Genomic DNA, 19,572 nt, shown 5'->3' with positions numbered 1-19,572 from the left:
TTCCACATTTCCTGCTCTTGTCTGAAATTGCAGAACAGCTGTAGCTGGTCCCAGGACTGGTTAACTTAGTGCTACAATGAGGTGATCAAAAACGTAGGGACTTTTCATTTTTCTACTTTTCTGCTTTTCTTTCCTGGTCACAAGATGATGGACACAGCTGTGGGTACCACCTTCAAACAAATAGGTCCAATGATAGAGCTACACAACTTTCCTAGCATACATTTTTTCCTAGCATAAAAATCCTATGTATATTTTTTAATTAGAGGGTAAACATTTGCCTAGAAAGTCTTTCTCTCCCAGGAGATTTGCCCTTGTCCTCACTCGGAGTCCAGGGTCCACCACAATCTATCCCCTAGCCAATCACAGGCAAGAGCAAAAAAGCTATGGCAACTGATGCCATAGTTGTTATGGAAGATTGGACATTCACCACCTTGGGCGGGGAGGAGGATCATCTCTCCTGAGCTGGTGGAAGGCCAGATGCTGGGATTAATTCCAGCTCTAGCTACAAGGAAGAACTGGTGAGGAAGGCTGCTAGGCAGCTCACTAACGATGGTGCCCCCATTTGCCAGAGCAATTTAACTGTACTTCTATCATAACATAAATGTCATCTGTCCTTCCTTTGTGAGCTTGTTTCATCACTTTGGTAGATTCTAGATTCCTTTGGAATGGTGACTTACTGTTTCTCCAGCACATGGAGAAACATGCTAATGCCTTGTCCTAGAGAGCACTTGACAAATATTTACTCAATTGATTAATATTGGCCCATGCCAATTGATGAAAAGACTTCTTACCTTTTTTATTGAATCTAAATCCTTTAAAATCAAGTTATTTGTTTGAATATTGATAACCTCCCAGTAAAGTTATGTTTATTCATTCCAGAAAATGATTAAGAGGCCTTAATCATAAAGGTACTGGAATAAAGTTACTGTGGGTGCTGTGTAATATAAACCCTGCAAAGACTGTTTACAATTTTGTGTGGGTGTAGGAAGAAAAAAAGGATTCAAATATAAATACAAGTGGGAAAAAAACTTGTTTTGAGTCCATTTTATGCATCTGTTAACATTTTAAAGTCTATGTAGTAGAATTTATCATCTTAAAGATTATGAAGTGAAAGAAATGAGTTGTATATAAAATCACTGTGGTTCTCTATTTGAAGCTCCACTATTAAATTTTTCTTAAGAAGACTAATTACTTCAGTCATTTTAAATTCAGTATATTATACATATCACATAATTTCATTGAAATATTATTCTGTAGAATGAGATCAAAAGACCAAATTTTGATTACTAATGTGGTGTGAAGCACAAAGCCAGTGGGCTGAGTCCTAATTCATTTTATAATATAAACATTACTTTAATGCTTATCTTTTTCAATGCAAAGAATTTTTCTTCTAAACTTTCTCTCATTTGGTTCAGGATCAGTGACTGTACATGTTCATTATTTTTCACTTTACCAACTAGTATAACTGATGTATAAACTTTCATTTAAAAAAAAGTTTTGAGATAATAAAAAGTTTCTCTAAAAAGAGATACAGTGCTTATTTGCCTGCCAAATGGTCAATTTGTACATGTAAACAAACAATTTCTACTTTACTCAAGAATATTGATTTATAATATGCTCCCCAGAGTGACACAAATATTTAACTTTAAGCCAGACATGGTGGTACATGCCTGTCATCCCAGCGCTTTGGGAGGCTGAGGCAGGGGAATCGCAAGTTTGATCCCAACCTGGGCAACTTAGCGACTTAGCAAGACCCTGTCTCAAGATTAAAAACCAAAAAGGGCTGGGGATGTAGCTCAGTGCGAAGGCCCTGGGTCAATCCTCAGTAGCACAAAAAATTAAGTTTAATTCAACACAAAGACATGAATGATTTTTAAAACATTTTATTGTCTGCTATTGATACTTATTTTTAGTTACAGAACTTGCTAAATAAAATGATTGCAGGCACAAATCATTGTGTTCTTGTGTCATTCCTAAAAGCAACTGAAATATCTACTTCAGTTCTCTCATTTTCTGATTTTTAATCCTGAAAAAAATAGCAAAAGGAACAATTAAAATAATTTACAAACATTCTCAGTGAGTATTGTTTACAATAACCCATGTGGCTTCAGTCTTGTCAAAACAATGTACAACCACTGAGTTGAACTCTATTACTTCTAAACTGTCTTTCTTATGTCATTAGACATTAAGTTCCTACCTTCAGGATACTTAAAGTGTATCATTTAATAATAAATTAACAATTGCTACCTCTCCCTGAGTTCTTCCTGCCTTCCAGGCTCTGAGCTCATCATTTTATTCCACTTTCCATAAAATAACTCAAACTATCAGTAGTTATACTCTAATTTTAAAGAAGATGAAATTAAATTTTAAGGAGTTCAAATTATCTGTCCAAAATTACCTTTGCATACATGGCATTGGGAAAATAAGTGTACTTAGAAAGTCTATGATGTCAATTATTAATAAAGAAGTAAAAAATGTATTTTCTATGGAAACAGAGTATGTACCTTATGTTAGAATGATCAGTGATAGCCACCATATTATTTCATCCCAATCAGTTTTTTAAAATTCTAACTCATCTTCTCTATAAATTGCTCACAAATGTGAAGTCATGACTGCTATATATTACTTCCTGCTAGGAGACTATGACATCTCTAGTTGGGCAAAAGTTTTTAAAAATTAGCTGATTTAGTCACTTCTTTAGTTTAACGAAGTGAGTAAACCCATAAATTTGAAGCCATTTTTACCGTCTACCTCCTCTTTGAAGGCAAAACCAGAACTGGAACCCAGATGTTCTGGCTCCCCATCCAGGTTATTGCCAAATCACTCTTCTCTGTTTCTCAGTAGCAAAACCATCATTAGTATTTATAAACTGGAATTACACATTCTCAAATGCAAGGTCATTTTTTGACTATTCCCAATTGTTTGGAAGAGCTACCCATAATGAAAGAGGATTTAGTACTTAATTGTGCTAACTTCTTGGCTAAAAGCTTAAATCTAGAAGGACTCAGCACTGAAAAGGAATCTAACATTCTATTTTAGTTCTCTTCAAGTTAAATAACCAGTTTAAACAGTTAATCTTTCTTTAGGTGTGTAAAGAGATTTCCTATTTGCCGTTATAGTTTTTCAAATATTTGCCCTTTTACTCTCAATAGGTACTCTTTTTTAAATCCTTACAGGAATTTTAGTTTATCTAGTCAAATTTTGGAACATAAAAGTTGACATTCCTTTTCACTATTATTCAACAGTTAATGAGTTTCTGTAGTTTAGATTTTGATAGGAATTCAACAATTGTCAAGTTAGAACCCATACATATCAAAACTGGCCTTAATTACCAAGCCAGATACATAAATGCATTTGTCACATAAAATTGCAGTACATGCATGGACCTAAGAAAGTCACAGCCCTGTAGCTATGCAACTGTAGGTCCTGAGTTATTTGTGAATTTAGGATTATGGATCCAATTCTGCTGTACCATTTCCCCAAGATTTGCCTTTTAATGGCTTCAAGGTATACTCACCACTTCTTCCCGCTTGGTCTTGTCTGTTGCTGGCCAAGCTTCCAGAGGCAAATCAGGAAGAAGGGGGGCAATGGGCTGCATGGAGAACATTGGAGGCAGAGCTTGCTGTGGTGGCAGGGGCTGAATGGGGTGCAGTGGTGACTGGGGCTGGATGGGCTGGATGGGCTGGATAGGCTGGATGGGTTGAATGGGCTGAATGGGCTGGTGGTGCTGTGGCTGAACAGGTTGGGTGGGGAAGGGTTGCTGGAAGGGCTGCTGGGAGGTTGGTGGGAGGTTAGGCTGGTGGTGTTGGTTTGGAGTCATGGAGTGGTGGCCAGGAACTGGCATCAGTGGTTGCTGGGGGACCACGGGCTGCTGAGCTGGCCCCACTGGGATGTGGTGATGAGGCGGAAGGGTGGTGTGACTCGGGGGATGCTGTTGAGACAGCACGGGGATGACTTGGTGGTGCAGCCATCCACCCATGGGTTCGTAACCATAGGAAGGATACTGGTGAGAAACAGAGAGTCAGGTTTACCATTGGCTCAGTTGACTTCCAACTGGAGAAGTAGCAGTGTTTTCTTTGTCATTATGGGCATATGAATATTCTAGTCATTTTCCTTTGCAGGAATTTCTAACTGTATATATATGACATTTTACAAGCTAAAATTCCCATTAGTGTCTGCTGTATGGGGACTATACATTATATTTCATTTAATAAGGGAATTTAAATGTATGCCTAACATGTTAAGGGAATAAAGAACAAAATGTCTACATACCGGCTGCCTTATCATGCTCTGGTACCACTTCAAAGGAGTAAGCACCTTAAGAGAAAGAGACATTAGAATGGATTTGGTTTCATTGAGTTTCACCCAACATATAAACTCACTAATGCAGTATGAAATATAGACTCACTAATGCAGTCCTGTCAATATTGATAGCGTTAGAATGTGACTTCTACAAAAGAAAGAAGAAGGTAAATATTTGTTGTGTTCTCCCTAGGTGTCAGGCACTGTGTTACATGTATCACATACACTTTTCATGTTTTCTTGCATACACTAAGGCAAGTATCATCACCCTCATTTTCATAGATAAGTCCATGAAGAGTTAAAGAGGCTCCATAACTTGACTGAGGTTGCAAAAGTAGTGATTCTGTTTAATCTTACAATCCCTGCTCTTCACTGCAAAAGCAAAACAAACAATCAAAAATTATATGATATAATATTAATCAAAATTTTTTCCTTGTTACCACACTGGGGAAAAAAGAGGTAGAAACACTGCCCCTCATCCTTGAGACAAAGATTTACTATTCATATATGTCAACCTTTTAAAATCTTGCCTCAAATCTTACTAACATTTTTTTCTTTAGTCTGTATGAATGATCAGACTCATAAATTGTTACCCAAATTTGGGAGACACATGAGAGTTCGATCCCTTTCTGAGCACTATATACTTGGTTAACCTTTGGCTGTACTTCTGACATTAGCAGGATATTTAAACAATACACTAAAAAATTATCAACCTTGCTATCAAGTTATTTTCATGTTTTTCTTAACTATTTTACTCTCCAAGCAATCTTTTGATCATTATTTCCCTTCTCCAGAATTTCTTAATTTCCAGAGAGAAAAAATGATTTGCCCAAGGTGTCATGATTAATATAGGGTTGAGGAGAACCTCAACCCAATTTCCAAAGCTCATGCTTTCCCTCAATCTGAAGAGTCTCTTCTGTGAGACTTAGCCACTGATCTTTCCGTAAGCCAGTGAGAGACTCACATAAGAGTGTGAACAACTTACAACACAAATGTCTGAGCTGGAAAAGATCTTTAAAAGCGTTCTACCTAATCCTCACACTTAATGGACTGAAATAAAACAAGGCTATTCAGAATTCACTTATTACCCTACCGTGGAGCCTCCCTGAATGCCATGGAGCATCCCTTCATGATGTATACAGCTATAGACATATTTAAGAGACTGATTTACAGTGGCCAGGTTGGAGGGTACTGGGACAGTGCAGGCTGGAGGCCATCTGTCAGGGCTTTAGCTGGGAATCTGATGGTGGAACTGAACATGTGGAACTGTTTGAGAAACATCTTGCATGAAGAATCAACATACTAGTCTTTCACAGGGGATTGTTAGTTCAAACAATGATTAAAATTAGTAAACAGAAAAATTACCTCATAGCTGAAGTTGATATAGCCCGGGTGCCCAGGATGAGGTGGTAGCTTTTATAGGAAGGAGTAAAGAATAGAAGCAGAGAGGGAAGAGAGAAAAAGAGAGAGAGACAAAAAAGAGGGAAAGAGAGGAAGAGATTAAGTCAATATGCAATTGTTCACATTATAGGAAACTAAAGCTGTTTTTAAAAATCTATACAGTACAGAATATATTTGAGGACTAGTTTTAATTTAAATAGGCATGCTGTGTAAAAAGGGCCTTCTTATTTTGGATGGATTTCAAACAGCTAAATTACTCTCCCAGAGGTAACAGTATCATGGTAGAAGTCTTGGAAGTAGAAGCCAGCATACATTCCTTTTTCTAGTGACACTTGAGACAATCCCATCCACCTCATGTTGCCAAGGTATCCTTTCCTGTCCCATTGACCAGATTACTTGTTGATGAGACTCTCTCCATGTTGGGAGGGAGGTATGTTTTTATGGCATATTATTAAAAATTAAACAGAAAAATAATTTTCTCACAAAAGATCCTTTATAGAGCAGCAGATTAAATGCCTTAAGTATCAAAGGGATTTGTCATAATTAGTAGGCAAATAAAATAACACATCTGCACTGACAAAAGGAGCAATTAGGTGGGAATTATTGATGAATTTGAGAACAAGATGGCTGGAGTAAAATGGAAACATTCTAAATTCCTCCTCTGGACAAAGAAAGGGTTGATTCATGAAGGTTAGACCAATCCATTTTATTATTCTGTCAATGTATTTATGGCAGGATCTTACAAATTCAGAAACAAAAAGAACTCGAATAATTTTCTAAACCAAGACTGTCTGTCCTTTCCAAAGTGGGAGCCAAGGGACTGATGCCTGCCTTGTGGAATTCTGGATGGGCCTGGAGAGATGAGATGGCCACCCTGAGGCAGCAGGTCACCCTAAGATAGGAGGCTAATTAAGAATTGACTCTGTTCTCTTCTTTAAAATGCTCATATTTTGTAAGAGAATTCATTCACTCTCATCTGAGTGTGAAACTGTCAGAACATAAGCACTCTGAGTTTGGGAGTGTTGAAGTGTGGAGTGGAAAAGAGCCGAATTTGTAATGTAGGGATCCCTCAGGGCTCTGGGGAGTTGCCACAATGCAGGGTTTCAGGAAGGCACAGCACAGAATCTTGGTCTTATGGATGACAGGAAGAATGGAGGAAAATATGCAAGCTAACTGGTTTCTGCTTGCATCAACTGCTCTATATGCCACCCAAAAGCACTGCTTTCATGTAACTCTATCTACAGAGTGGTTCAGAATTCCTGTTCTTTGATACATTTGAATGTGAAGTATGTCAGATGTGTTCTGGTCATAGGCAGAATTGTGGGTAACCACACAAAAGCCAAACTGCATGCATAGCAGATACACCCAAGGAGATAGGGCCTCTGAGAATGGAGCGATGGTTCAAGAAGAAAATTCCTAACAGAAATCATACTCACTACAGGGTAACAGCAGTGGTATTTGAAGGGGATTGAGAGATTTGAAACTTGTAAGAAATTGGATTTTTACAAGATTTGCCTAAGGCTGACTAAGTGCTTTCTCTGGAAGGTTTTCAAGGACTCCTTCAAAGGATTATTCTATACAGAGATAGCCAGTGATATTTGCAAGCTATTTCTTTCAGTCGGAATTCCTGGAGAAACTTGCTAAAATACAGTGTCATGGACCCCACCCTGCAGGTACCGAATCAGAACCTTTACTGGAGGTAGTCAAGAATCCATTTTTTTAAAAATAAACTTTTAAGTGTATCTTCAATACAGAGATATTTGAGGACTTCTGAACTTGTATTGCTTTAAAACTTGAAGTTTACTAGCCATAGGGTAGATTTTAATTTTCAGTCTTATGAAATCAGACAGCTGTATGCAAGGGATATTTTACTCACAGGCATAGCAAAGGCTGCTCCCAAGAGGCAGGCAAACAAAATCCAGGTTCCCATTTCTGATGGTTCTGAAATGTAAATCAACACCTGCTTTTCTTATGTCTTCGCAAGCATGGACATAATTAATGTTCCATAAAATTTACACACTCTATATTACTATGCTGTTAATAAAGAATTAGGACAATTCTTTGTGAGGTGACTTCATTCATATGTGATTTCTTAGTCTATATAATTGTTTGTTGAATCAGAATAGTGATAAATATGCTTTGAAATTAGGTTGAGAGCTAAACAAGTTCTAGAGAGATGAACAATCTATCATTACTTATTGTCTTTACTGTGCAGCCAGTAGCATCAGAGGAGCTAGTGGCATTTATATTGATTGAAAGAACAGAGTTGACTTTAAAGTTAGAGAGATCATCAAAGTGTACAGTATTTTACACTTTTAAAACAAAAAGACAGAATGCTACTTTGTAAAGTGCACTTGGACATTACCACTGTTAAAAAACAAAGACTTATTTGAGAAAGGATATGAAGTAATTTGACAAAATAGAGTAAGCAGGGAGTGAAGTTTGTTCCAGATCTTGCCATCTACAGCAAAAGATAGAGCTAAACCAAAAGAAGTGGAAAGTGCTAGCATTCTGTGGTTCTTTAATGGATTTTGAATGATTTTTACCTAAGAGATTCCATCTTCAGCTAATAACAATTTTATTTTGTTTGACAGTACACTGCAATTATTCTACAATTAAGGCCCTTAGGACGTGACGTAAAAGAGGCCATTCTAAAATATACATTGTTTTGTCACACACATCACTAACTGACTTGCAAAGCTATCAGAAGAAAGACCTTTAATTTTACATAAGAAGTAAAAGTCACATTAATAATGCTGACTACAAAAAGGACACTGAAGCTTTCTACCTCCTAAATCTGTCTTGGTAAAAGGTTGAGTTAATAAGAAAACACATTTTGTTGCTAGTTCCATTTGACATAACTAATAAAATGCTTTTTAAAGAAGTGCATCGCAGCATTTTAAGCATTATTTTATCTTAATTGATAAGCAATTAAATATTTTGTCATGAAATTTGGATCAAAGAGAGTTTTGCAATTCTTAAACTAAAATTGTTTTAAAAATACAGACAAACACTTTACTGCATTAACAGTGAAACAATTCAATAAAGAAACCAGAATCTAAATTAATTATGGCATGACTGAAAAAGTAACTGTTGGTAGCATAAAAAACTAGAAATATGGAATATATTTGCATATTTTAAACATGAAATCAGAGGAAGAAGTAAGCACAATAGAAAGGATACCAAATTACGAATAAAATCCACATACCTTTTCAGGTTTTCTAAGTTTCTATCTGAAACTCAGGGATGCTTGATCCTGTAGATTTCTTCCAACTGGGAGCCCAATATATATGATTCACGGCACCTAGAACAACCAATCAGGTTTCAGAAAGGAAAATGTGTTGAGTAGAGCTAAAAATCTCTGTATCATGAAGTTTTAGAAGCTATGATCAACCTTTAAACTGTATGTAGTGATTAGTGTATATAGACTCTTTCATTATGGGCAATAATAGGTTTAGGAGGCAAAATTCACCTGGCTGTTTTGAAGTCAGCAAATTATTTAGCTGCCCATGCTGATATATTCAAATTTATTTTTGAACAGTTGCTGTGCCATTGTCTATTTCTCAGTTCTAGCGAACAACATCTTTCTGTACAAAAAATAACGCATGTGGTTGAGATTCTCCTGTTACCATAATGCCCACTAGGGTTCTCCAGCCTGTTTCAGATTAAGATACATTGATTCAAATTCCCATTCTAATGAGAAAAGCAAAAGCACTCCCCAGTGTGGCTTGACCCACCATGATTTCATCATTACTCGTCTTCTGCCTTGCCTTCCACTGTTCTCTGTGGCTGCTTCTTTATCATCACTTCAATGTTCACCAAAAGAGGGGACAAGGTTCTTTCTTCTTGATTCCATGCTAACCAGCCCATCTGCCATGCAAGGAATCATGAACTCAGGTTTATTACTGTAGCAAAATTTTACTGACCACCTGAAGGACAGAGCAATGTATATGTCACATGTCAAGTTGCACAAATTTTCTTCATGCTTTCAGCAACACTTGTTAATTAAGATGTCTTACTTCTCTACCTTAGTAAAACAAATGAATCTTCCTTTATTTTAGAATCAGATCAGTAGAAAAGCAAACTTGTAGCTAATGACGGGAGGTAACTTATGAGTTGTGCATTAATATTAAATCACCAAAGGAGATGCTAAATATATACTCAGATACAATTGGTATTATAACTGGATCTCTTTAATAATTAAGTCATTGATAAAGTTTGTACAAATGCATACGTTTGTCTATGGATTCCTCACACTAAGTGAATGAAATTTAAGGAGAAAATATCTGTGAAAGCAATGTAGTAATTGTGAAGAGATAGAGCTGAGACTCACATGGTCCCGATTCCAGCTTCAACACAGGTTAAAAGGACTTTGATAAGTTGCTTAGCTTGTCTGAGCCTCGGTTTCCTCTTCTGTAAGATTAGGATCACAACAGGACTTACCTAAGAGAATTAATGTGAAACATAAATGGGAGCTGTCTCAGGAAATTTAAAGATGTTTCTTGCCCCCTCCCATCTGCTGGCAAATAGCAAATGTTTAAAGAATGCCAATAAATAAGATATAAATTGATCTTTGAGGATGAATTATCAGGAATGAATAATAATTGTGAAAAAAGGCAAATTTCTCAATCTGGAAAGAGAGGATGCAGTGAAGAAAGCAGTAGGCTATAAGAGGCAAAATCTATGCATGCATGAACTTTAGAACCAGCATAGAATGTGGTTCTAAAACTCAAACGGGCCCATGAATATATTTATTTATGAATCATATATCAAAGATAAGACGGGTTCTCTCTAAAGGAAGTTGCAAAATGAAGTTCAGGAGAATTATCAGAGGTGTACAAAAAGATAAGGAAAATAAAAAGGAGAAGAAGGAATATGTATATCACACTACATTGTCTTTCAACCTTTGTCCCCATTTTATGTAATCACATATATTGGAGTGCCTGAAAAGATTGAGAATATAGTTTTCTTCTGCAAAATTCTGGGTAATCCTTATTAATGAAGTCATTGATTTATTACTTTTGGCCTTGTAGTTTTATAAAACTTGTCTCATTACATTTTGTCACCTTTCATGAATGAGAGTCACAGTGCTTAACACGATGTTTCCTTAGTAACTTCAATTCCTGTAACCTTGCAGTTAGGTAGTTACTATACTGTTCATTTGAGTGCTTTTGCCAATTTTTTGTAGTTATTCTTTTTCTTGACTTGCAGTCCATCATGTTTTGGTGCTCCTAGGATGCTTATGCTAGCACATTTTCCCCTTTTAATTTGCTGCTTCTAATTTACAGTGTGCTGAAAAACCATATGCCCAAGCTTGTTGACTGCAAGTAAAGCAGTGCTCTAAATCCATAAGGCCTTCCCACTGGGCTCACTGTGAGAAATGCACAGGAATTTCAGCTTTCTGGCACCAGGTCTTAACTGCTGGGTGTTTTTTTTTTGTTTGTTTGTTTTTTTGGCTTATAATTTTTCCTTCCCCTCCCTTACTTCCTGGGTCTCAGCATATTCAGAAGATAAGGGTGATGTTTGGATAAGTCAGACATTTTGAGCTAACTAACTTTTCTTATCTGTAATAGTTCATCTCTTGATAACTTAAAATAAGTTCACAATTGTCCAATATTCGGGAATAATTTCAAGAGTAAGTATCCTTAAGTAACTGGAGCTGGAGTCTGTTTTTCAATGTTTCTTCTGTTGACATTTACTTTTAAGAAAAAAATCATACTCTAGGACGGTTTCTGATAGGGCAGAATTGGAGCTATAATCTCCTCTGAACTTAGACACTTTATCAGTAATTGATGCTGATAAAAATTTAGACTCTGGCCATATCTCAACCCTTGGAAGTCAGGCACTGTGTCTTATACTTCCTTAGGAGTGCTTGTGTACCTGAAAAAATCTCAGGCAAGGTGAGTATTGGGCTTTTAATTGATGAAAATGTGGAAAAATTACTCATGACATTATGAAAATAAGAAAATGTTCTTAGTTGATGTGGATTCTGCATAGACAAAGAAACCCTACAGTAATTGAGATGGACCATTTAAATAGTTAAGATGGATAGCCTAGGTCCCTTTATCTAAAATCTTTTCTCTCTCTCTCTCCCTTTTCTTTCCTTTTAGGTAGGAATTAACCAAAACATTAATTGTAGTATCTAAGCAACTCATCCCTAATAGTCTCTGGAATAATTGTAGTATCTAAGCAACTAATTCCTGCTAGTCTCTTACTAAATAAACCAATATTTAATTTTATTTCTTTTACAAAAATCTGTGAATGCAATCATGATATTTCTTATTTGCGTTCAGTGAGACTGATTAATAGGTGGTAGTGCTAGATCTTCCATAAACCCCGAGCTTATTTAATGTGCATTCCTAAGGAGACTAAAAGTTGAAAATAAATTATGAGACCATTAATGCACAATCTTCTTTTTAAGTGAGAAAAGTCTTTTATAACACAAGTAGATAATATCTTAATAACATAAGCATTCACAGAAAGAATTCAACTAACTTGTAATTTGAAAGGTCTGTAGGCATTTGCTAAATATCTGGTGGAGCAAGTTTTAATAAAGGAAATTATATGCAGATGGATAGGGTGTTGTTTGGGTTATAATTAACTGGTAACTGTCGGGAGTGAAAATGTTACATCTATGTTAACAAAGATAGCACTGTAATGTAAAAACAAGCATTGTAATTTGTGTTTATTGGACAAAATGCAACAAAGTAAGCTATATTTTACTACTGGGGTCTACGAGACATACAGATGAGTAGTTTCTAAATAAAGGCAATATACTGTGGGAGAGAGAACTTGATCTTTAGCAAAAGACAGGCTAGGAAAGAATCACGGTTAGGCCTCTGACATGATGCCTGACTTGAACCCATATACTTGACCCTCTTATGTACTTACCATGATGTCTGGAAAATGGGAACACAGTCAACATGGTGACTGTGCCACTAATGGTATTCAGCATGTGGTTTTGCTCTTAATTGTAATGATCTTCAGTATATTAATTTTAGTAGTAATTGCTGTAGGAAGGGACAAATTTCAAGGAAACAAAGAAATATTGCCAAAATGCTATAAATATTTCTTTCATGTATGTGATATATATGTTTTTTTCTATTGTTCTTGGTTAGAAAAATCTTACATTGCTGCACACTTTAGTAACATTACTCTTATCTTACCTTTTGAGGAAAATGTCAAAGTACCATTTTCATATGGTGTGAAATTCTACAGGGGAAAGAAACCATGTAGGACCAGCAATGTCAATTTTTTTCCCATTCCTGGTCCCCACTGCAAGTGTAGTTTCTACTAATGACCCTTCTAACACAGACAGAGGCCCACGTGGTTTGCCAATTGGTATCTTCTTCATGACTTCTTAAAACTATATAATATTTAATAATAAACAGTTAAGAATTATTTTCACAGATTGCATGGAGGCTTTTATAAACACATGGATGCGACTTGAGACCATATTCATAAGTGAAATAAATCAAACTCACTTGTGTAAATATGGTATTGTATCCCTAGTGTAAATATGTCCCAAAATTTTTATGTAAGGTTAAGAAATGGCTCAAAGAGGAAAAGTAACTGGGATGGGGGAAAGAAAGAAAGAAGAAAGGAGAAAGGAAAAAGACATAAATTTGTGTGTATTATATATATATATATATATATATATATGATAACTAACATGACTGTACTACTAATTGTATTAATTTTTGGAAAAGAACAGCTAATACTCATGATTAGATCAGCTTTACATGTCTATATCTGTTAATCTAAACAAACTTTCTGAAGGCAACAATATGCAATATTACAACCATTGTTAAATTCCTATCATTTTGTTTTGTAAACCTATATTGTTATTTATTTGGGATTTTTTGTTGTTTTGTCTCTTTTGCTTTTTGTTTTTCTTTTTTTTTTTTTTATTTAAGAGGAAAAAGAGAAAAACACAAAACAGAACAAAGCAGTGTAAGGTTACACATAATACATAACTACAAAAAAAAACATAACAGTAAGAAATCACCTGTTAATAGATTACATAATATCATCTTGGAAATAGTTGCTCAAATCACAGTATCAAAGAATACAAAGTAGACATTCAAACGGAGAGACTGCAAACAGCTGTGTTCAATGATCCAAAAACATTAATATAGTCAGCTATTTAACATCCCTAAACACACTTGTTGTTATATCCGTTAGAGCTCTTTTTTTTTTCCCCTCCCTTTCTTTTTTATAACAAAATTTATACATTTTGGATTTTATTACTCCTCAGTTCTCATTACTCTCTTGGGGGGGAGAGAATAAAGTCAAATATGGCAAAACAAAGCTGTAAGTCCAAACCAAGGATAGACATAGCACATGATGTAGAACACAGTACAAGGTCATCAACAATGGTTATCAACATTGTCTCTTGTTTCCTTAAAAGGAATTGTCCATCTCATTAGATATTATAAAGCCGGACAAAACAGTGGAGAACAAGACCAATAAAACTTAGGCATTGTGAACATTACAGGACTTCCAAAGGAGACAATAGTCAAACCAGAATGGGCATCTTTGTGAATCTTATTGCCTTCAAATTAGTTGCCTATACCTTCAAACTTGCTACTATCGCACAGAATGGAACAGAGTCTAATCAGTCAAAACAAGATCTTGGGAGTATTACAGGACTTCAAAACAAGTTAATAGGAGATCAAAAAGAGTTACTACTATATATCCTAATTTTTTAAGTTTTTCCCTTAATTAAAATAAACATAAGAAATAGCTAAATAATTTTTTTTAAAGAATAGTAGTTACCATAGTGTCTGTCTTTTTCCTTAAAATATTTGGATAAAACTTCATATACTATAGCTTCAAATATTTCCATATCAAAAAGCCCAGAGTAAAGCCTTTCTAATTAATAAGTGAAAATTTTATAAGGCTTCAAGGCCACATAATGGGGAATCATGATTATCACATATTTTTATATATTTGAATCATTACTTACATTAGGGAAACTATTCGGTATTCATACATGCGAGATTGATTTATTTCACTTATGAGTATGGTCTCAAGCTGCGCCCATTTATTGATAAATATCTCAATGCGATCCTTCTTTATAGCTGAATAATACTCCATTGTATAGAAATACCACAACTTTTTTATCCATTCCTCAGTTGATGGACACTTGGGTTGTTTCCAAGATCTGGCGATTACAAATTGTGCTGCTATAAACATAGGTGCACATATATCCCTGTGGTATGATGCTTTCAGTTCTTCTGGGAATATGCCTAGAAGTGGAATAGCTGGAATAAATGGGATTTCCAATCCCAACTTTTTGAGAAACCTCCAGACAGATCTCCACAAAGGCTGTACCAGTCTACACTCCCACCAACAGTGCAGGAGAGTTCCTTTTTCCCCACAGCCTCTCCAGCATTTGTTGTTGTTGGTTTTCTTGATCCTGGCCATTCTTTCAGGAGTGAGATGGTATCTCAGTGTGGTTTTAATTTGCATTTCTCTAATGACCAATGATGATGAGCATTTTTTCATGTATTTATTTGCCATTTGCATTTCTTCATCTGAGAATTGCGTATTCATCTCAGATGCCCATTTTTGGATTGGATCTTTGAATTTTGAAGGTCTGAGTTTTTTTAATTCTTTATATGTTTTAGACAAGAGTCCCTTGTCTGAGAGAGAGTTCACTAGCTTTTTGTTTTTCTTTTCTGTGTCTTTTTTTCTCTTAAAAAAAGAATTATTTTCAAACCTGTGTTCGAAAAATCGCATTATAAATACTATGTCAGCTTGGAATTTTGATGAAATCTGAAACTGATACAATTCTAAGGCATGAATTAAATGAGAGTTATGACCAGAAATTAATTTAGGTTTACTCATTTTATTATAGGGAATTTTTAGTTGGAATTATAGGATGCTTGTTTAGGAATTCTGTAAGTCAGGTGCAAATTTACTCAAATTATGAATAGCATTTTTCCTAGAATACTGCTAAGGTAGATTCAGAATCACGAACTTTCAGTTTTAAAATCTTGCTTGATATGTGTTCATCTTTTGGTTCTTAATGCAATTAATAAACCACTATTTAATTTTATTTCTTTTACAAAAATCTGTGAATGCGCTTATATTTGTCTTCTAAGCTTATATTAATAGAATTCCATAAATTATTTCATTAGAAGGAAATATTTGTTGAATATCTACAATGTGCAAAGCCTAGGACACATATAAACATATAGCATTATACCCATAGTGGAGTAGTACCCATGCAATAAAGTTCTCTAACATGCTCTAACATGGAAGAATCTGAAAAAATTACATTAAATAAAAGAAGCCAGACATAAAAGACCATATATTTTATGGTCCTGTTTATAGAAGATGCTCACATATCAAATCCACATTCTCCATTGTTGGTGAGAGTGTAGACTGGTACAACCATTGTGGAAATCAGTACAGAGATTACTCAGAAACCTAGGATTAGAGGTCCCATTTGACCCAGCTATTCCCCTTCTGCGTATTTTCCCAGAAGAACTGAAACATAATACCGCAGCGATATATGTGCATCCATGTTTATAGCTGCACAATTTGTAACAGCTAAATCTTGGAAACAACTCAAATGCTCATCAACTGAGGAATGAATTAAAAAAAAGATGTGGTATTTTTGTATAATGGAATAATAAGCAGCCATAAAGAATGATAAACTCGAGGCTTTTATAGGTAAATGGGTGCAATTAGAAACAATACTCATAAGGGAAATAAATCAGACTTGCATGTGTGAACACTGAATTGTCTCTCTACTATAAAAACTGAAAGAGTGAATAAGATCTAAAAAGAAACTGTTTAAAGGGCAATTGTATTGATTGATCCATCTTGCATGCCTGTATCTAGTAGCCTTAACAGTTTGCAATACTATAACCATTGTTAAATTCCTATCATCTTGTTTTAAAGTCCTATATTGACATTATTTTTGTTGTTGCTGTTATTGTCATTTTACTTTTGTTGTTGTTTTTTAATTGTTTGCTTCTTGATTGTCTTGGTTTTTTTCTCTTAAAATTGAAAAAACCCTACAAAAATAAAAAGTAGATTTGTTGTTCTCAGGGACCAAAGAAGAAGGATATAGGGGATGACTCTTTACAGGTGTGAGGTTTCTTTTGGGGATTATGGAAATGTTATGGAATTATAAGTGATGTTTAAATAACCTAGAGGATATACTAACAGCTGTTCAATTGTATACTTTAAAGTAGTGGAATTTATGGTGTGTGAAATATATATATATATATATATATATATATATATATATATATACATGCATATAATGGCTCCAATCCCCCAAAAGCTTATAACCCTTACATTATATACTCACAAAAACCTAAAAACAATGCAAAAGTACAGAAGAATAGTACACGTGTTACCCCATTGTAGTAATAAAGTCAATGATGACAAATATGATGATGAAGCTAATAAGTACCAGCCACTGTTGTAAGCATTTTACAGGTTTAGATATTTGTTAATCACTATTCTAGGCATATCCCAGGCTCAAGGACTACATCAATGATTAAAACAAACAAAAATCCATGCTCACAACCTAGTAGAAAGCAACTGTGAGCAACAGATTGACCCAATCAGTATGTTAGAATGTGTGAAACACTATAGAAAAGGAAAAAGTAGCATTGGTCATGGGGGTTTCCCAGTATGTGTGTTTGAATGGTGTGGTCAGTTTTCCACAAACATTTGCAGGGAAGAGTTTTCTGAGTGTCTATCAGACCAGCAGACAGGGACCATTGTGGAAGTGACTTAGTGTGCTGGTGGTGAAGCTGCTGGCATGATGTGAGGTCGGGCTGAGAAGGAGATGAAATCCAAAAGGTGACACCTTCCAGTGTTTCTGTGACCTTAGCAATTAAATGTAGAATGCCTTGCGGAAAGTAATTATAATTTATCATGAGCCAAAGGCTTTGGGAAAAGGCAGGAGGATGTCTGGGTTTGGGGAATGCGAAATATTTGGATAAACATGGAATCTGTTCCATCATAGGGCTAAGTCACAGCGGGTACAGAAATGGGAAACGCCAGAGTGTTAGGTTGTACAGCAAAGCAGAAGTACAGGAGCAAAGGTTTCGGGTAGAAAGGTAATGGTGCAAATGGCTGGGACACTGAGACAGATCTGGAGTGTCAGGGCAAGAAGCTCTAGTCCCAGCAGCAGTGGTGAAGCACTGAGCATTTGTTCTGGTCCTCCTTGTTTCTCTGGGGTTTCTACAGAGAGTTCACCAGGAAGCTGAGATTCCTGTCAAGAACCAGGAAGTTGAGATAAAGTGATCAAATGATCTGGCCATCTTCACATGACAAGAGGGGCCAGAGTAGAGGCAAGGACCTGGGCTCCCACCCTGTCCTTTTGCACTTTTGGCGCATTTGCTGGCAAATGAGTGAAAAATATCTCAGGACTCCTAAATGAATGGTAACATTACAGGAACAAATGGACATCAGTGAATTTTTAAAGTGAGGAACACAGTTAAAGCCTTTCCCATAAAGGATAGGGTTGCATTTTCAATGATGTTACGAGAGTTTATTCTCAAAAACACTCTACAGTATTAGTTCTTATTTAGTAGGAAATAAAATCTGCATAATTAATGGTCTATAGCCATTGGAGTAATATAATTCCTAAACATTTTTATTACCTGAAAAAGAATCTCAAACCCATTAGTAGTCACTCCCCATGTCTCCTTCCTCTACCCCCAGACAACCACAAACCTACTTTCTATCTCTACAGATTTTCCTGTTCCGAATATTTCATACCAATTGAGTCATACAGTATGTGGTTTGAATACAGATTTTTGAGAACCTCCATGACTCTTGGCTTTTGGAGCCAGATAATTCTGCGTCGTGGAAAGCTGAGCAGCATTCTTGGGCTCCGCCTTCTACATGCCAGCAGCCCCACCCCCACTGCAGGGAAGCAGAAGTGTCTCCAGAAATAGGCACTTGTTCTCTGAAGAAAAGTGGAGGCACAATCCCCCTCTGGTTGAGAGCCACAGATCTAGTGTCACCTAAAAACTGAGTTGAAATACAGTGTGTGAGATGGAGTGTGTGCCTGGATCCAGCACGCTGTTGCCGAGATGCCACCGTTTCAAGGTTCCTCAAACTCTAAACTTTTGACCTGAGTTCCTAAATTTTGGAGTATGTATGTGTGTGGCCCAGGCTAGCCTTGAACTTAAGGCAGTCCTCCTACCTCAGCCTCCCAAGTGGTGGGATTACAGGTGTGTGCCACCACTGCCAGACTCTATGATACCTTTTAGAAAACAGTAAAGGAATGAATAGGGAGAGGAAGCACAGTGGTTATTTAAATGAAGTTATTGTTTAAAGGATACCTGGTGGGAAAAGTCATCCATTCCTTATGCATTAAAATGCAGCAATCATTTTAACTGTAGCCATGATTTTTACCTTCATTCTGAAGGACTGGTACCATGGTGTCAATATTTCAAAAAGTATTCAGTTTTGGATTTGAACTGTTCTCTGGTGTAACCATAAGAATATATTAAAAGTTCTCAAGGAGTTTTACTTAAAAGAACTTTAAAATTATTTCACAGTGGATAAACACTCCTTCAACAGTGAAAGGAGGCATGAGATTTGATTTATGCCATGGTTAATGAAAACAAGTGTGCAATCACAATGTGATCCTGTCCTGTTAACCTGAGGGAGTCTCAGGAATGGAAGAGAGGTGAGGAAGCAAATAGATCTCAGAACCACCAAACTTTCAGAAAGTCAGTGTATAAGCATGATTTCTTTTCTGTCTGAAGAGCTCCAGTGAAGGAGGTGCCTGCCCTCCTGGTAAAGCCATCTATAAATAAGTGAGCTGAAAGAAGAGTGTCAATGGGCCTCTCTAGTTCTTAAGATCTGCTCTACTCAGAGTGAAAA

General features: G+C 36.1%; 2 protein-coding genes across 5 annotated transcripts in view; one reads left to right on the top strand and one right to left on the bottom strand.

Annotated features, from left to right (window-relative positions):
- Positions 1–19,572, top strand: part of Arhgap6 (Rho GTPase activating protein 6) — a 466,442-nt gene that overhangs the window by 335,759 nt on the left and 111,111 nt on the right. The window lies entirely within an intron of this gene.
- On the bottom strand, positions 1,869–8,952 carry Amelx (amelogenin X-linked). The gene is given in 7 exon segments (NM_001172869.1): positions 1,869–2,026; positions 3,518–4,003; positions 4,273–4,317; positions 4,409–4,450; positions 5,668–5,715; positions 7,580–7,644; positions 8,912–8,952. Coding segments are annotated over 6 exon segments (681 nt in total). The 5' UTR covers positions 7,634–7,644; positions 8,912–8,952; the 3' UTR covers positions 1,869–2,020.

Source organism: Cavia porcellus, unplaced genomic scaffold (genome assembly GCF_034190915.1).
Source record: "Cavia porcellus strain 051 isolate PalLab524CR breed Dunkin Hartley unplaced genomic scaffold, mCavPor4.1 scaffold_33, whole genome shotgun sequence".
NCBI lineage: Eukaryota > Metazoa > Chordata > Mammalia > Rodentia > Caviidae > Cavia > Cavia porcellus.
This window is presented reverse-complemented; position numbering and strand designations above follow the sequence as displayed.